General features: G+C 34.6%; 1 protein-coding gene across 2 annotated transcripts; it reads right to left on the bottom strand.

Moving 5' to 3' along the window:
* Positions 1–258: 258 nt before the first annotated feature.
* Positions 259–19,275, bottom strand: tnk1 (tyrosine kinase, non-receptor, 1). Of its 2 annotated transcripts, none has more exons than XM_087259661.1 (14): positions 19,027–19,275; positions 14,600–14,782; positions 14,106–14,176; positions 13,823–14,005; positions 13,582–13,725; positions 11,242–11,516; positions 9,306–9,432; positions 9,069–9,215; positions 8,153–8,247; positions 6,919–7,128; positions 6,761–6,825; positions 3,175–3,647; positions 1,507–1,602; positions 259–819 (listed from the first exon to the last, which is right to left on the bottom strand). In XM_087259661.1, the coding sequence occupies exons 2-14, from the start codon at positions 14,757–14,759 to the stop codon at positions 664–666; spliced, it is 2,202 nt and encodes a 733-aa protein (XP_087115787.1). In that variant the 5' UTR covers positions 14,760–14,782; positions 19,027–19,275; the 3' UTR covers positions 259–663. The 2 variants fall into 2 exon arrangements, with proteins under 2 accessions (XP_087115787.1, NP_001073486.3); NM_001080017.3 differs by lacking the exon at positions 19,027–19,275 and adding an exon at positions 18,779–18,821.
* Positions 19,276–19,658: the final 383 nt, after the last annotated feature.

Here is a 19,658-nt window from a genome sequence, read left to right as displayed (position 1 = left end):
AATCACCTGTTTCTAAATGGTCTGTCTCTAAAAGAGACGGAAACATATCCCTGTTCCCCCGGTTGCTACGCCCCTGGGGTCAGACCTGAAATGAAAATAAATGTTTTTGGTAGAATGTCCCTTTAGCATTAATATGATAGATTTTCATAACAAGGATATGTAACGTTAGTTGACAATTAATCAAACCTTTATATTAAAGACACATTTTATTATAAAAAACCTTGAATGCTTTAAACTGTAATAACTGCAAAAAAAGTATACAATATAAAAAGTCATGTTTTATTTTATTGAACATGTTTCTAATACGCCACATATATTTACAAATTCATCATCATATACATTTCACTAATTTTACACACATTAAAAATTTAACAAACCTAAAAAAAATTGTAAACTAACAATAAACAGTCACGATGGCACCTGGAATGACGCTAAAAACATTCTGTATTCAATACGAATGATTATGATGTCTTTCCAAACAGATTTAAAACAACAACTGATACCACAAATGTATTCATCAAGCACATAATACAGAGTCACATTGATAGTTTCACAGTGGATGTGAATGAAAAACCTTTTTTTGGGGGGTGACCTCTTGATAATTGTCCTCTTGATCAGTGATATGACAAAAACACTAAATCCTCCATAATTTTGCACAAGGCTTTAAACTCTTTCTCCTCGTCTATCCAGGACTCTGTCTCTTTCTTTGGCCATTCGGATGACGTAGCGGCTTGCTATTTGCAGGTCCCAGTTGTAGCGTGAGAGGACTTTCTGACATTCCTCACGAGTGCACTGATTCATGTAATACAGCTGGTCTGTCTGAAGATATCAGGAAAATCTTTTTAAAACCACACCAAGTAATCTAAGAAATTGTTTACTTTGAATGAGCAAGTGTTAATAGACTGATTTCACATGGCCGCCATTTTAAAAGCGAAAGTGAGGCTGCAGTTGGAGGAAACCCGGAATTATCTCCTGGAGTCACACAGAAACGGTTTCTGTACCTGGCTGTATGTATGTCTTATCAGTGAAGAGAAAGTGACACAAATTTATCGTTTTATTGCCTTCCGAGTGATTCGAAAGTCCGTTCTGAATGTATAGTGAAAATAAAAGGGATATTAGGCCTCATTTTCAACTAAGTTAAGGAAAATGGCACAAGTTAGCTAACGTTTTCTTTGTTTTCTTTCCCAAACACACATTTTAGATGCAATTAATCAAACTCAAATGAATGAACTGATTCTTTTACTATATTAGACATGTCACCACACTGAATTTCGGTACTGAACTTTAAAAAACATCACTTTCCTGCTAACATTTAAGCACTGTTGAGCGTGTTCTTAACACCACTGATTTGCCATAGTTTTCACCAGTGCTCAACAGAAATGACTGATTGGCCGATGTTATTGCAATGTTTACAGTGCTGATCCTCTACCTCCGGGTTTCTTCCAACCGCAGCCTATTTAATTTTTTAAAATGGTGGTTGCAGAAAATAAGCGTATTGTCTCTTACCTTAAGTTGCTGTTCTGCTTTTGCAGGATTCCAATCACAGCGATGCAGAGCTTTCTGAACCTCCTCATTGGTCACTCCATGCACCGCAGCCTGCACCTGATGACCGATCAGAATTAAACATGTTAGTAACACTACTCAAGATGAACTCTATTCTTATTGTCTATTTTACTTTTTTATTCATCATCATTGCTAGTTCATGCTTTAGTTTTATAAGATTTGTCTCAAATCATTCTTGACTATTCAAGTAACATTTCCTATTATTATTATTATTATCAGTGTTGAAAAAAGTTGTGCTGCTTTGTGTTTGTCAATTTTTATATCAATATCAAGATCGTAAAAAAAAATAGTTTAGCCAACAGTGAAGGTTCTGTCATTTACTCGTCCATTAGTTGTTCCATACTTGTTTAAGTTTCTTACTTCTTTTAAACACTTAAAACGATATTTTGTAGAATGCTGAAAACCTGTAACCATTGACTTCCATAGTATGTGTTTTTCCTACTATGGAAGTCAATGGTTCCAGGTTTTCAGCTTTCTTCAAAATATCTCCTTTTGTGTTCAAAAGGTTTGGAATCACTTGAGGGTGAGTAAATAGTGAGTACATATATATACATACATATATATATATATATATATATATATATATATATATATATATATATATATATATATATATATATATATATATATATATATATATATATATATATATATATATATATATATTCAATTATTGACATAATCTTAACTGAAACACAAAGAGAAGGCAGGACAGAGTAGCTCCTCCCCTTTTTTAAAAACAGCCAATAGGGTCTTGTTTTTAGCACAGCTTTGCCATAAGGTATATGCAGAGCTAGTGTTTCCTTCTAAACTGATACACTTCCGGTGAACGGTCAACGTGACTTTTTCAATTTTATACAGTTTCTTTTACAGCATCAATGTTGTAATGTTATTAAAATATAATCAGCTAAATAGACTTCAGCATATATTCAATTGTTCAAGCGTACACAGAGATAAAAAGCCGTTCAAATCCACAATCCGGTAAGGATCAGCAGAAGAGCGCAGAAACACCATTGAAAATAAATGTTCATATTCAAAGACATGGTGGGGGCAAATGTAATTTAATGCAGTGCTACTTGTACAATCTGAGACCCACTTAATATTGTATATCAATCAGGCAGTGTAGATCATTGATTTTTAAAGAAAGAAGACCTTAAATGGGCCGATTTTGTTAATGCCTTACAGTTTACAAGAAGCGCTTGTCCGAGGATGCTGAAAATGTAAAAGTCCCTCTGCATACTTCTGTATTTAGCCTATTGAGAGTGGTTGAGATCAAATGAAAAGCAAATGAGAAGTGTCGAGGGGGCGGGGAATGTCAGACACCAGAGAGCATTAGATTGGTCAAGTTTTGAAGATTTTGAAGTTTGAGGTGATGTGAAAAAAAAGATTGATCCATTTAGGTGGAAGTGACAAACTGCAAGCTTTAGATGTTTATATTAGTTTTATAACTTCTAAAAATGAACTTTGTCACTGTTTTACAGCGCACAAACTTGTACATCTTTTGAAAATAACACACTGAAACTAACATCTAAAAACATTACTTTAATTTCACTGGCCCTTTAATAATGTTGGCAAGAAAAAAAAAGGACATCACTGAAAGGATCATCATACTTGCGCTATAACGGCCTCCTTGTCCACTAGCGGCGGGTATCTCTCCTTTCCCTTCTCCCGCTCTCTTTCTCTCTCTTGCTCCTTCTCTCTCTCCTTGTCTTTCTCAATGGCGTCGTCCAACTGAGGGCTGGACTTGGCTAGATGGGTCATCCTAGTAAGGTTACTCGTCCCCAAACCCTGCTGCTGTGGCTGGAACTGAGGCTGTGCCTGAGTCTGAGGGCTCCAGCCGGAGGGGTTTGCAGCTCTCCGATCCAGGAACATCATCATCATCTGGGGTTTGATGCTCTTGATGTTTGGCGGTGGAGGACGTGGAGGAGGGATAACCACAGCGTCACTAAACCTGCGAGGATCCTGGATTACGTTATTATTCTGCATGTTCCTGCGCTGGTCGGATCTCTGAGCGGCATTCACTCCAACACCTCGACCTTTATCCTGTGGACCCCCGAGGACAGACTCCAGACTCCTAGACATGCCTGAAGATTGACAGAAAGACATTTATAGAAAGAAAGACATCAGTCTGCGCACATTTAAGAAAATCTTAAAGGCAGGTGCCTGATCAAGCCAAACAAAAAATGTAAACAGAATTGGTACACTACCACTTTAGCTCTCAGAAGACAATTTAATTGGACATTGTTTCGACCTACAAGGTCTTCATCTGAACTTAAAATGTTGACACGTTGCTCAATTGTATTGTATTTTGAGAGCTAAAGTGGCTGTGTGTTGATTCTGTGGACTTTTTCCTGTTGACTTTTTCCTCATATTTAAAATCGAGAAAACAATGTGCAAGAATTAATGGTACATGCTCACCATTCATTAGTTGTAATTTTGGGACCACAAGGATCAATTCTTGGACCAATTCTGTTAAGTTTATACATTAATGATTTGCCTACAGTATGTCCAGAAGTTCAGGTTCAAATGTATGCAGATGACACAGCAGCATATACTCACGCAAAAATCAAAGAACAAGCAGCTAACAAACTTACTGCTGCACTCGAGAAAGTTTCAGACTGGTTATATTGTTCATGTCTTACCCTCAATGTAAGTAAAACTGTGGGAATGTTTTTTTTTTCAATAAAAAAAATGAGGAGCATTGCTCAGATATTTAGTTAATGGAGAAGTAATAAATATAGTTGATCATTTTAAATATTTAGGCATAATTATTGACTCTAATTTGAAATTTTAAAAAACACATTAAGAAGGTTTCCAAAAGTGCTAGAGCAAGCCTGAGGATTTTTAGAAACATTGGGCATCAGTTACCTAAGGCTGCTGCTAAACTTTTTATGAATACAATGATTTTCCCTCACTTATCTTATTGTGCTACAAGCTGGTTTATTATCTATAAACAAACTGTAAACATTTTAGCTAAAAAGCCAAGGAGCTATCATCATAGTACCTGTATTGCACAACATAAATTACTAACATTCGACAGTTTCTTCTTTTATGCTGATGTATGTTTAATGTGTAAAATATTTATTGATCTTGCACCACCACCCCTCAAACAACGTGTGATTGTCTGCAAGGAGAATATAAGAAAGACTAGGTCATAAGTTAGAGGTGATTGTTCAGTTAAACCTAAGAGAACTGCTTTTGGATTTTTTATTTTTTTTGTCAGAGCAGCAGAAACATGGAATAAAATACAAGTGCATATCAGAGAGAACCACTTTAAATAATTTAAAAATTGATCTTAAAATTTGGCTAAAACAAAATCAAAAATGCAGCCACTGATTTGATTTTATTGTTAATGATGTATTGCATGTAGTGAATTGTAAGTGTATAATGTATTATTTTATACTGTTAAATTTGCTGCAACTTCCTGCCCAGGGACTACAGATGTAAATTAGCTTTATAGCTAACTCTGGCACAACATCTCATGTTGTACATTGTCCCTGTAAAAATAAAATAAATTACATTTATGTCATAATCAAGTAAACAGTAAAAGTTCAATGGATTAGTATTTTTTTCTAAATGTAAGGAAAACACTTCTGGAGTGTTTTTTCTCTTTCTTTTAGCTCTTCCTTGTAAGAATTGTTTTAATTATTGCTCATTTTGATGCCAATCTTTCTAAATGAAATGCCTAGTTTACGACATCCAATCAGCTCGCAGTAGAAAAACAAGCCACGCCCACTGTTTGTCCATTTAAAATTCAGTTTCTCTAGGTAGGAACTGCATTACAATACGAAAAGAATAATGTTGCAGCTTCTCATTCGTGGGGACTTTAAATCAGGTTTATTTTGTACATTAACATAACAGATGTCCATACAGCAATGTTTATTAATGTGTATCCTGCTCAACATTTATGTGTAAGAGATTTTTATGGAGATGAGCAAAGTGAACATGCAAAATCACTGCCTGACTTTAGATTGCGCTTAATGGTCGGCCAGTTTTTAACTTAATAATAGGAAATGATCCTGATGTGTTTTTTTTTTTATTATGCTTTTTGCTGCCATTTTGTGTGTCAGTGTCCACACTCACATTAGCTGACCTTTGTTTAGTTATGAGTAGACCCACATGGAATCTGCAGATGCAGAAATAAACACAGATTTCCACAGATTTTTAGCCCATCGAGTCTACTTATTTATTTGTGTAAATGTATTCAGTTTTTAAATTAATTTTATTAATATTATTGACTAATATGAAAATGTTAATTTGCTTTATTTACAATACAGTTTGTAAGTTAATATTTTCTGTCATTTAGTAGATATATTATACGAGAGACTTGCTTTGTTTACCAAATAAATAGATGGAAATACTAAAGTTAAAAGGTATTCATTTTTATTTCTTTTTTTTATATATACATAAAAGGTATTTATTTAATTAAATATTTTTTGTTTTGATACTCCCAAAATCATTCAGCATAAATCAGCAGATTTTTTACAAAATTTTCAGCGGAAATAGTAAAAAATGTCTGCAGATTCTGTCTGGCCCTAGTCATGAGGCAATAACCGCATGTGATGATAACTGACCCAGTATGCATAACCCTCTAGTTTGGTGCCTCTAGTTTGATGTTTAAATTATGGTAGTTAATTACACATTTATGAAAACAACCCAAATAAATAAAGATTTAGAGTAACTGATCTCATTCTTAAACACTAAACTCAACAACTCAATAAACTCAATAACTAAAGACTAAAAAATTTTTGGAATGCTAATTATTCCATAACATGTCGGCTGTCCAAGTTTTTATTAACATTGTTCTACATTGTGAAATTTTAACACTCTTAACATGCTTTACATAATGCAGTTTCGTCATCAAAGACACTTAAATCCAAAATTACTTTACATTTTCTTTGCACACATCACAAATTTGATGCAATTTCAGTTTGAACAAATTATTAGACAGTAAATATGTCCTTTCCAGTAAATATAACTGTAAGTATAACTATATTAGAGTCCACACTAGCTCACAGTACCAAAATAAACACGAGTTGCTATTTTTTGGACATGTTTCTGTCACTTCAAACAAGGTAGAGCTCTTTAAAATCAAGTGGATTCTCATTTGATTAAAATTATACATTATATATTATAACTTATTTAAATGATATGTAAATATTATGGAGTTCACTGCAGTAATAATGTAGGCTCTTACCTGCCATTTTCTTCAAATTGGAGCCTTCCTTCTCTTTTGCTAATGGGACCCTCCAACGTCTGTTGCTGGAAAGTTCATATCAAACAGCCCACTCAGAGTAACATCCAATCCTTTAGCAAATTTAGCCTATACAGTTCGTAACTTAATCATCAACTTACTCATCTATGCGTTCAGGGGTGCCCCGGCTGCGTCCTGGGTCAGTGTCTCCATGTCCCGTGTGGTGTAGAGACCCTCTAACAGGAGAGGAGATCAGTGTGGGACCAGACGCAGGAACTACTGCTGTGAGAGCCGGGGCTGTTAAAGCAGGGGGAAACCAGCCAACACTCAGAGTCCTCTGGTTCTGTCCCTTCCACTCGCACATATCCAAGCTACATAAAAGCATAGCCAAGTTGAAAGTCATTTTTTTTAATCCACAAATACATTTAGGGGAATAAAGCACCTTTCATTTTCTAGCAATTAAGGAGTGTTTGCAGCATTCAAGCTACAACCACAAAACCCATGTCAGATCCTGCAGGCTGAACTTAAGCTTTATGCTAAAATGACTTAGAAAAAAATCACAAAGGGGTCAAAACTTTCTCACAAACAGTAAATCTCAGAGCATTTAAACTTCAACCATACAGTTAACAACATTCAGACCTTTATCTATGGATTTGCATCAACCTATCGTCGTTAAAGCCATGCTACATGTTAGCAAAATAATGATTGTTTTTAGCAACATGCTAATTCATGACAGAAACATCCCAGCAAAAGCCAAATTTAAGCTAATTAATGTTAAAAACATTTTAATAAATGCTAGCAGTTTGCTAATATCATGCTAACATCAAAGTTTGTCACTTATGTAGTTCTGATCATATCAAATGTCCTTAATGCAAAGTCATTGTTGTGATAATTAAAGGCTTATTCACACAAAGTAAAAAGTTCTTCAAAAAATAAAGTAAAAACAAGTCTACAGGTAAAAAAAACAGCAAAGAGCATACACAAATATAACAATACAAACATAGAGCAGCACCTAAAGAAGTTACATTGGTGATAAAACTGCAGCTTGCTTACAAACTGTATTGTCTATCAGTGCAGATTCTAATACAGTTGTTATTACATATCTTTAGAGTTACTGTTTTTGGTGTGCGAAAGTCTTACATCTGTACCCCCAGGTGTTTGCAAATGGTTGCATGCGGTTGTATGAAAGAAAGGGCTGAACTATGAATGGAATGTAATTAAATCAAGGAGAGGAGGGAAGTTAAAAATTACACACTGCTTTTATTAGAGTCGCAGTCAGCAAAGATTTATTGGAACAACTTATTAAGTACTGTTAACCACTCAGCCAAAGAGTACAAGAAAAAGAAACATGATTTTTTTTCTTTTATCCTTCCAGCCTTCCACCCCCACTCTTACCCATGGTCTATTACAGTCACTAGATCATTTGCCTGTAGAGAGAGTCTCCTGGGCTCTGCAATGTCTTTCACCGAACGAACCTCCATAGGCTGTGCCTGAAAAATACATTAAAAAAGACAAATCAGTGGGAAAATTTAGTTTTTATCATTACAAATACAACCCACCCTGCCAACCCCCATCCATACAAGGTATAATTGTCACAAATTTTGTCAAAACATTTCTCATTTTGATGTTGCATAAAGATAATTGAAATGGCTGATGGTAATAATAAATAAAAACAATAATGACCAGAAATGATGCACAAATAAATTACATTTACATATATGATAAAACATTAAATTAAAACAATAACATAAAATAAGAGAAAGTTGGAGCAACAACAACAACAACAAAAAGACTATCAAAACTAACAATAATTATATGAAAATAAAAATGAATTATTAAAGTCTAACAGAGGTAATGTGTCAAGAAAATGTCCCCAAATATAATCAAAGTCGATGGGCTTTTTGTCGGACAGAATACAATATTCTCAGGGGTACTATAAGATACAATATTATTTTTTTAATGTTTTTTCTTAGGGGAGTTCTCAGTTTTTTTCCTGTAGTGCATTCTTTGCAACACTTACAGTCTAGCACAATAAGTAAAGAAGTTTGGGGTCAGTATTTTTTTTTTGAAAGAAGTTATTAAACATATATTATTGCAATATAAAATATTAGTTTTTGATTGTAATATATATTTCAAAATGTAATTTATTCCTGTGTTGGCCAAGCACAATTTCTTCATCATTCTACCTTGCTGGTACAACATTCTGGTTGCTGAATATTAAGGTCACACTTCATTTTCCGTTCAGCCCTTATTTAGAACAGTAGTGTATATTAAGATATTTTTCAATAAGAAGCAGAGGAGTAACACTGACCTCTGATACCATGGTGGTGAGCTGTGCGAAGGTCGGTCGTTCAGTAGAATTGCAGGCCCAACATTTGCGCATCACAGCATACAACTCCTGCGGGCAATCAGGAGGCCTTTCCAAACGCTCACCTTCCCGCTCGACACGATACAAAATCTGCACAAAACACATAACACACAGTCATTTATGTATATAGTGCTGATTAAAGTGTCTGTTCATTAACATTTTTCTCTTTAAACCAGCTACCTGTCTGCCAGAAAGCCCCAACCAGGGTTCCTCACAGTAAGTGAACATTTCCCACAACGTGACACCAAACATCCAGACGTCTGAAGCATGAGAGAAAGATCCCGTACGCAAACTCTCAGGAGCACACCTGTGGAAGGAAAGAAAGATGCTGGAATTACTGTCCTGTATTTAATTGGATGATTGGCTAGAAGTGTAAAAAAAATGATATCTCAAAATTTCTGCCGATTTCTTCAGTATTTTATAAACAGTATTTTTGCTGAGTTTTATTTTGTGCTAGTACCTTGGCTGATTTAATAAACATGACACTAAAACTACAAGTAGATGTCAACATGTGTCTGTTTTAATGAGTGATTTCCTGAATCATTCATTAAAAATAGCTGGTTCATTTTAAATAGAGCTTCACGATACTTAAAATAAAATATTTGATGTTGTTGAGTATTGCGATAATGATAATTCTTATGTTAAAACATTTATAAATCATTCATTTATGTAATGATACTGAAATAAACAGGTAAAAATATTTTTCACATCTAATTCATTCTAATTCAGACCAAAAAGTCTTGTGTTAGTCTTTAAAACACTGAATAAGTGAAAACCTCAAAACATATTCTGAATCTGATTGGCTGTTGTCACTTTCCTCTAGTCTTGACTCCTGCCATTCATAACTTTTAGTTCTAGGTTCACCTTTGTGCCACTCCAGCCAATAGCATAACAGCAACTAATTGGGGAAGCGGGATGAAGACAGTAAGACCCCATCTGACTAGTCAAATACAAAAAAATCAATGCATAAAATTAATGTCATTAATCACACACGTCTGTGATACATATATTGCAAATACAATATTATCACAATATTTTTATGGCATACAGATTCATTAAAAAATGCACAAGATGTATTGTGTTGTATAAATAAGTAAATGCTCAAAAACAAAAACAACAATGTTGTCACCGTGGTGAGATGTTTTTAAAAGGTACAGTTTGAAAAGGTCTGTACTTATTCTGACATTTAAGTACTAATACGTTTATCTTTAGGGTACCAGTATTGTCTCTTTAGGAACTACAGTATACATTTAAAAAATGTGCAACCAGGGTTCCTTTATTTCTAAGAGTTTGTCAATTTTGTGATCAAGGTAATATTCAGAAAAACAATTCATTTGTTTTTGTTCTGTTACTTAACAATATCTGATCTTGTTTTTTTTTTCATCATTTACTCCCCCTGAAAGAATCAGTTCATTAACTTGAGTTTGATAAATGACATCTAAACAGTGTGCTTAGGGAAAAAAACGTTAGATAACTAGTGCCATTTCCCTTAACTCAAAATGAATTCTGATATCCCTTATTATTTTCACTATCCTTTCAGAATGGAACTTTGGATCACTTGGAAGGCGGTGAAATGCTAAATTTGTCACTTTCTCTTCGCTGATAAGATCTACAGCAAGGATCAACATTCTTGTGCGACTCCAGACAATACTTCTGGGTTGCTTCCCACCTCAATTTTGATTTCGCTTTTAAAATGGCAGCCGTGTGAAATCATTCAATAGAAAGACTTGTTTTGGTAAGCTGTACAGTTGTTAGGCTTCTTGATGTTTTTTTTTTTTTATATTATTAACTATTTAACTATATAAACTATTTAATTGTCCCTGAATTTTTTTTGTTGAAGTCATTAATTGGTGCAGAAAAAAACAAAACATTTGTAGCATGTTATAGTTAAGTGAATAATTTAGATAGTTGTGTTTGCTGCTGTTGTATTGAAGTGATTTTTAAATATAAACAAATGATGCCAAGTTTACTGGATAATGTTCGCTCGCACATCTGTAAAATCAAAATTATGATATCATCATAGACATTGCGCACCTCTAATAGTGACAGCATGTCTAATTAAGCTCACCAGTTCCATATTTTTATTTCTAAAAATGTACTTTATCAGTTTTCTCACCATGCAAAAGGGATCCGTCTGTGTGCTGTCATGATATAGTGGTCCCTGTCATCCAGACCTCTCATCAGTCCAAAGTCTCCAATCTTCACTTGCTCTCTAGCAGCCAGAAGCACGTTTCGGGCAGCGAGGTCTCTGTGGATGAATCGTCTGGATTCCAGGTACTCCATACCTGCAGCGATCTGTGTGCTGAAGAGCCAGAGTCGAGAAAGAGGATATTCTCCATGGCGCAGACGCAGAGTGTCATATAAAGATCCGAGAGGAGCCAACTCCGTTACCTGAGAAATAAAAAAAATAACTGTGTCATCCCTCAGAGTATCGACACACAACATCACTCAACCATGATCAGTAGATTGATCTGATTTTTAAAAATGTTTCTGAATTGAGCATGCATTCATTTGGTCACAAATGCAATGATATATTATGTGTATGTTTGTGTGTGTGTATAACTTAAATGTTGGTCTCAATTTCAGCAAAACTGACAGTGCTTAGGCAATTAAAAATGCAAAGGGTTTCCACTCTTTTTTAAGAAAAAAATTTCCAGGACATTTGCATGACATTTTTCAGCTGATTCATGAAGGTCACAAATTGTTATACACATTGGTCACAGGCTTAGTACTGAATCAGTAGATAGCCATACGTGCTACCATATTAAGGCAAGGCAAGTTTATTTATATAGCACATTTCATACACAGGGGCAATTCAAAGTGCTTTACATAAACAAGAATAAAAAAAGACAAGTTCAAGAACATAAAAATAATCATAAAAAAATTTTTTTTTAAATAAAAAACAGAGTAAAATGTGTTAAAACAGGCAATAAAAGAATGAAAAAGAAAATAAAGACATAACAGTGCGATCTGTCGGACGTAGCACAGTGCTCATTCAGTAAAGACACAGCTAAACAGATGGGTTTTCAGTATTGATTTAAATTTGCCTAATGTTGGAGCCCATCTGATCATTTCTGGAAGCTGATTCCAGCAGTCTAGGCAGATTCACCCTGCTTTGACTGAACTCTTGGAATTTCTAGTTTATATGATCCTAAAGATGTGAGTGATCTGTTGGGTTTGTATTCAGTGAGCATATCTGTAATGTATTGAGCTCCTTGGCCATTAAGTGATTTATAGACAAGTATTAAAACTTTAAAAACTATTCTGAACGTAGCTGGGAGCCAGTGTAAATACCTGAGAACAGGTGTGATGTGCTCTGATTTGCTGATTCTGGTCAGTAATCATTCTAATCATAGTGGATGATTAGAATGATTAAAAGTCTAAATGTAAATTAAAGAGGAGCAAAAACTTTACTGATAAGAGGCAGTAGTGGTTAGGGGTGTACAATAATATCATAAATCTTGTTTTGTTTTGTTTTTTTGCTTGACTGCTTCACTTTTAAATAATTGTTACACTGTTTCTCAATATGTTGTTTTAAATAATCAGTATTGTATTGACATTTTGGAAGAAATATAAATAAAATGTCAGAAATGTTTGTGTCATGGTTGTTATCAGCACAATCCTAGAACATATTGAGATATCTGTTTTTTAAATATTGAACAACCCTAATATAAAATTATATATTGACTATAACATACAAAATAAATAAATTTGTGACATGAAAAAGAAAATGATAGAAAAACAAGACATTTTGTTTATTTGATTGGGAACAGGTGGGGCAGGGAACAGTTCTCTACCTCCAAAGTGGGGAATGGTAGAAAAAGTTTTAGAAAACACTGAGCTAGAGGAACCTCAGAGGGTCAAAACTTAAATGTAATTGTCACTGTGCAGCAGAGGCCACGACCTAGCTCAGCTGTCATAATATCTAGACTTATAAACTGTATGTTATTTAAACTGAAAAATTAAAACATGAAAATCATTTAACAAATTAATCCAGGAAAAGTAGGATTTTTCGAGGACATTTGATAATTTTTTTTTATCAAATACTAGGTCGATTCCAGGACTGGAAAACAACCCTCTAAATTTTAAGGTTTTCCAGGATCCACAAGAACCCTGATGTAAATCATTTTTATTTTCTATATGCATAAAACATTAAATAATCTTATATCAGTAAAAATATTATTACAGTGCAAATTTTCCTATTTATTTTCTTATAGTTATACTTTTATGTATTTGTTTGTTATTCGTTTGTATTAATTTATTTGTTTACTTTTTTATTTGTTTATTTTTTTATTTGATTATGTTTTAGCACAATTCCTCGCAATATAGTCCATTTAGGAGGATTATCAAAACGGCTGGAGTAGGGTGTAAAGCTGGCTAGAACATAATGTTTACCAGCGCATTGATATGATTTTATGCAAAAAGAATAATGATTTACACAAAAAGTAAAGATTACCATTTTGAGGGGATGAGTAAGTACCACACCATAGAGGTGTATAATGTTGGGGTGATCCAGAGACTGCATTGACGTCACTTCCTGAAGGAAATCGCTCACCAAGTCCACCTGTCCACTCCTCAGGGTTTTGACTGCTACCGGCAACTTAAAAAAGATGGAAACAAGACAATTAAGCCACTATTTATTCCTATTCCTCTTAAAGTGCACAAACAAGTACTCATATTTAGTGTAAAGTACTCACCACTCTTCCAGTCGGTGTATGCCATTCTGCTTTCCTAACCACCCCGAAGGAACCAGAGCCTAGTCTGTCTCCAAAGAGGAGTTCCCTGTCCTGGATCAGACAGGTGAGTGCGCGGACTGGCCCCTGGCCTGAGCCAGCAGCATTAGACTGATCATTTCCCTCAGGAGCGCGACCATTGGTGGCCTGCCAGAAAACAGACATTAGCCAATATCCACGTTTCCCGTTATCCTCACAAGTAGGCAAAGTGAGTAAATAAACAAATAGCTTATGTAAAATACTATACCTTCACCATCCAGGACCGTGCTCGCATGTTGGTTTTGTATCGCTTCACAGCTTCCCATAACCGTCGCTGTCCTGTTGCCAAAAAATATGTACCATGTAACCACAATAAATGCAAAGCTAAAATAAAGTTGTGACAATGTTTTGTGCTCTTTTGTGACACACATCTGACTGAAATAGCTTCTCAAAAAAAGGAAGGACGGGATTTGATTTGTCCTTATGGATATGATTTTAATTGTTGTCTTTTTATTGGTTGATCTCATATGAGTGACAGTTTGTCCCCTCGCTCGCACCAGTAAACACATCATCAGAATTTTGAAAAGTTGCAATTTATGACAAATCAATTACAATAAACTGTGATATTCCCTGAAAATATAAGAATTTATATGATTTTGATGGTGACTTTAAATGACTAGTTATCAGAAACATCACACAGATCACTTCCACAGAACAGAAACACAGATTTTTTATATTTAAAGTACAAAACTGAACACAAACCTGGTTTGCTAATGCCAATCTGCTCAAGATCTGCTTCTTTAACATAGCTTAAGTGTTCCATGCGGGTCACGTTGAGTCCATCTCTCATCCGTAGGTAGAATCTCTCCAGCTGCACGTCAGCCAGGAGCTGGTACAGCCACTGAGTATCATGATCCATCATTATTAGATGCTCAAGCAGCAACTCTGAGACAGAGCAAACACAGCAATCAGATAAAGTAAAAATATAACCTAAGATTGACCTAAAACAGTCATTTTTACTGGTAAGCAGTTTTGTACTAGTTTTCTATACGCCTAGCGTACTATATCTACATGTCTCTTTGGAACAGACAATACACGGCTGTTCCTTACAAAGGCCTCACTTGGTTGTCATGGATGCCTGTTGGGAATTTGCAGCAAGCCAATCAGCAATCAAAAAAACAAGAGAGCCAGAGGTTTGCGGATAATGTCCTCTTAAAGTGCCTGGTACAGCTCTGACTGTGACACTGACTGAGCATTTTGTAAACATTTTGTCAGGCATACATAAAATAAAGATCATATTGTAAAAGAAGCACCATCAAAATACCCCAAAATACTTGACTTCCTTACTTTCTATTAAGTCTTATAACTTTGAACTACTAGGCTTTACGCAATTTATTTATTGATATAGTAACTAATATTTATTTATATTTCAATAAGCAGAGGACCGTCAGTAGGTTATTTCATTTTAACATTAATATATAACTGCCATGCTGAATGGTGATTTAATATGGTTTCACACATATTTTATTACTGTAAAAGTTACTTAAAACATTAAAGTAAACATTTTACTTGAGTTTTATATGTAGTTATTTTTTATTAATATTGCTGTTGTTTTATTATTTTTATTATTATTCATTCATTTTCTTTTCAGATTAGTCCCTTTATTAATCAGGGGTCGCCACAGCGGAATGAACCGCCAACTTATCCAGCATATGTTTTACGCAGCAGATGCCCTTTCATCCACAACCCAGCACTGAGAAACACTAAGTTATTTTATAGCAATATTCTACTGTAACATGCTGTCAGTTAGCATCGAATTATAAATCAACTTTCTTATGAAAATACCTAAGATGGCTGGAAGAACGCATATAAACCATTTATTGTTGCAGTCGTGTAAATGATCAGTTAAAGCATTTTTATGTTTATTCAGATCTTATTTTCATTCTACTACAGCAATAGCTGGATGCCTTCATCCATATTAGAGATTTCCTGGTATGTTCTACAATTTTGTGAGGCATATATGGAATTTCTGCTCAAGTGTGAATGAAACAGGCATTACATGCATTTAAAGTGCTACAATGCCCACATCACCCTATTTTGAGGAAAACTGAAAAAAAAAATATCCCTCTAAAGACATTTGAAGTAAACTTATTTCTAGCATATAGATCTTTTTTTGTATATATTTTTACTATTGAATATTTTGAATATTTCACAAGGTATTGAATTTAGAATTTCCAATATCTTTAAAACACACCTTAGTTAATCGCTCTGTTCAAATTAACATGTTTGTAGCTTTGTATACAATTGGATAACAACTCACATAATAAAATAAATCATATTTCAGATTTGAAGACATGCAGAAAATTACATTTTCAAAAAACAAACAGAAACTGCAAATCAGGAGAAGACAGGAGGCTCAAGAGGTATGATATGGCCCATAACAGACTAGTAAATGAGATGTGGGTTAATTAATCAATGTTTTTTTTTCCTTTTTGGTGTTACAAGTCACAAAGCTTCACAATCGACAGTATTGTTAAAAGACTGTCAACTCAAAAACCCTTTATTTATTATTAAAAACCACTTATAATCCATTAAGATTAGAGTAGATCACTTTTTTAAAGTGGAGGTATTTTAGCGGGGTGAATTAGATTTTTTGGGGGGGGGTATGGGCTACTTTTGGGCTAAGCCCCTTATCCCTTTCAACTCTAACAACACCCTGCTACCTGCTAATTTTTCATTGTTAATTTCTGTTAACTATTGTAATCAGTAAATGTAAACTAGTGGTTCCCAAAATGGGGGTTGGAACCCCCTGGGTGAGTGGCAGTCTCAAAAATTAAACCAAGAATAGACTTGCTGAAAACATTGTGCCCACCAGCTTCTTTAGGTGAGGTTAAAATTAAATCAAACAAATGAATAAATGACTTTATACATTTAAATTACAGCCTATGGTTATTAGACTGTTGCACTTTTTGTGTTGTCAATATGGTCGTGTTTAAGGTCACTGGCATTGTTATTTTGGGGGTTGTGGTCTGAAAAGTTTTGGGAACCCCTGATGTAAACAAATGCAAGCCTTATATTAAAGTGTGAACCTATTTTTTAGCAAACGTGGTTCATATGCCCTCCATGTTGCTGATTGAAATTATTTACTTTTGAGAAGAAATTGACCATTTTAGAGATAAAACAGAAAAAAATAAATGATTATTTTTATGTTTATACATTAAATTGCCAGTCAATTCAACCAACAATTACAAAGAAACTACACAAAAAAGAACACTCCAAATAATCGAAACTGAAAGAATGCATAATTAAAATAGCATGCATGTTAACAGACATAGGAAGCAAATGAGTTATTAAACCAATCAAACCACTTTATTCAGCAGAAGCCAGGAACTAGGAATTTGTATGAGGTTTCAGGTATGTGCAACTAAAGGAGAATGATTAACCCATTCAATGCCATCAAACTCATAAAGCAATTATGCAATGAATGATCACTGAATAACTCTCTAAAGTATTACAACTTATTTGTATTGGCAAAGAGAACGGTTTCACACTATAAGTATGTAAAGAACTGTTCTTGCAGAACTGTACTAAACCTCAAATAAATAAACAAATGTTTGTTTGTTTTTGTCTGTCAAGAATTTGTCCATGAACCTTCTAGTTCACTCAACATGTGTCCAGAGAGACAAGTAGAAACTCTGTGCACTTCTGTGTTTACCAAACCATGACAACATCCAGATCAACTCACAGACACATGACCTTTAGTGAATAATCAGCCAGAATGAAGAAACCGCTCTAGAACTGTGGGAGCTTGTCAGAGCAGGTAACCGGAGAAAAATCAAAATAACATTCCCGACTACACACCCAAATTCCACACCCCAAATGACATGGGAAAAAGTAGACTGTCTGACACTCTGGGCTCGGGGTTTAAATTTAGCCCACAAAATCTCCTAAATCAGATCCTTTCATGAGCGCACGGAGCTTGCAGAACCGAAGTCTTCAGAACTGAGTCTTCAGTTTCCAACATATTGGATAAAGCCATGCTTGGTTGCTTCTGTTCCCATTTAATACAGCGTCCTCTGAAACCGGAGGACTGATTTATCTGACAATTCTACAGAATTGTAGTCAACAAATAATAAGGTCTTATAAGAAGAAAATAATGTCTATTTACAAAGGAGTGTACATGCAGACTGTGCCTTGAAACAAACGACAGCTTCTGTTTGTTGTTTTGTTTGTTTTGTCAAAAGGTGTGACTCTAATCCTGTACATACTGTATAATTAAAGTTAGAAATGTGTCAAACATATGCAGCTGACCTGTGACCCACAAAGTTTGTCATATTTTAATATGTGGGTCATTACTCTGCAGCACTGATTATTATTATATCACGGTGATCTGAGAGAGTTGTTGTAATGTTTAAAGGTGACTGACCATTTTGTTTTGTGCCATACAGTAAGTGTAATGTCAAGAAATATAACCAAACGCTTGCACTGAATATGGAACCATCCACAGACAATTCAAGTAGGGGGAATCAAGTTACAGCCTTGCTAAGCAAAAAAATGGAATAAAGAAACTGTATTCTTGATAAGAAAAACATTTAAAATGTTAGTTAAACAATAAATAAAACTCTGTCATCATTTACTCACACTCCACTTGCTCCAAACCTGTTCGAGTTTCTTTCTTTTGTTGAACACAAAGGGAGATATTCTGAAGAATGTTGAAAAGCAGCAGCCATTGACTTCTAGTACTTTTTGTTCCAATACTATATCGATGGCTGGGATCCCCCACAACATTCTTCAGAATATCTGTTTTTGTGTTCATCACACTTCAAGTTAGATGGTTCATATGTTTAGAACCATCTGAGTGTGAGAAAATGGTGAGGAAATGTTCGTTTTTGAGTGAACTATATCCTTTTAACGCAACTCTTTAAAGTAAGGATAACATACCTATTAACAATACTGTTGGTTTCAGCTTGTGTTATAAATCAACCGTGACAAGAGATAAGGACAACCTGTGTTGCCTAGGTGAGCTTTTAAAACGTAACACCGAAGCGGAAATGACGACTTAAAAAATAATTTGCAAATCTTTAGTTTTGACAAACAACTATTTAGACACTCGAACATTTTTGTAATAGAAGTAAATATATAATTTTGCAGTTCAGGTTTTTGCAATAAACAAAAAAAACTATACTTACAAAACAATCGCTTTTGTACGCAGCCGAAACTTTCTTCACTCCAGGTATAAGATGTCCATTATAAGTCGTTCATTGTCGGTGAATTTCCCGCAAATTCGCACTAATCCGCAGTTATAGATTATAGTTGGTTTAATTAATCTTACCACCATTAATCTGTAGGTTGTAAGAGTGTTTTTTAAACAATGACAGGTACTATTTAGACTGCGGTTGACGTCTGTCTGTGACTTGAGTGCACTCGGTCTTCACTCCGCCTCCTCTCTCGTTCACCGCCCTTTACACAAAAACTTCCCCGTTTACAATAACATGCTGGATTGATTCTTCTGTTACATCACATTAATGGTGACTAATAGTGTTGTTTTTCTCCCCAAATTAGATAGATCTGTAGATTTTGATGTTAATCTTTTTCCTTCCCCCTGTTTTTATCAGCTTGGACACAAAATATACAAAACAGACTACAAAAATGTCCTTAAAAACAGCATTTTTATGATTATTATTTTGTATTTAATCATAAATGTGTAACAGGTTTACAACTTTCTGTAGGCTATAGGTTGTTTTCATTTGCAATTAGCCCAACATAGCATATTGCTTTGGTTATTGTCAACATCAAGGTTTTCTTACTAATTATCTTTGTA

The sequence above is a fragment of the Danio rerio genome, chromosome 7 (genome assembly GCF_052040795.2).
Source record: "Danio rerio strain M-AB ecotype USA chromosome 7, GRCz13ab, whole genome shotgun sequence".
NCBI classification, from domain to species: domain Eukaryota; kingdom Metazoa; phylum Chordata; class Actinopteri; order Cypriniformes; family Danionidae; genus Danio; species Danio rerio.
Note: the sequence above shows the minus strand (reverse complement) of the source record. Positions and strands in the feature narration are given on the sequence as shown.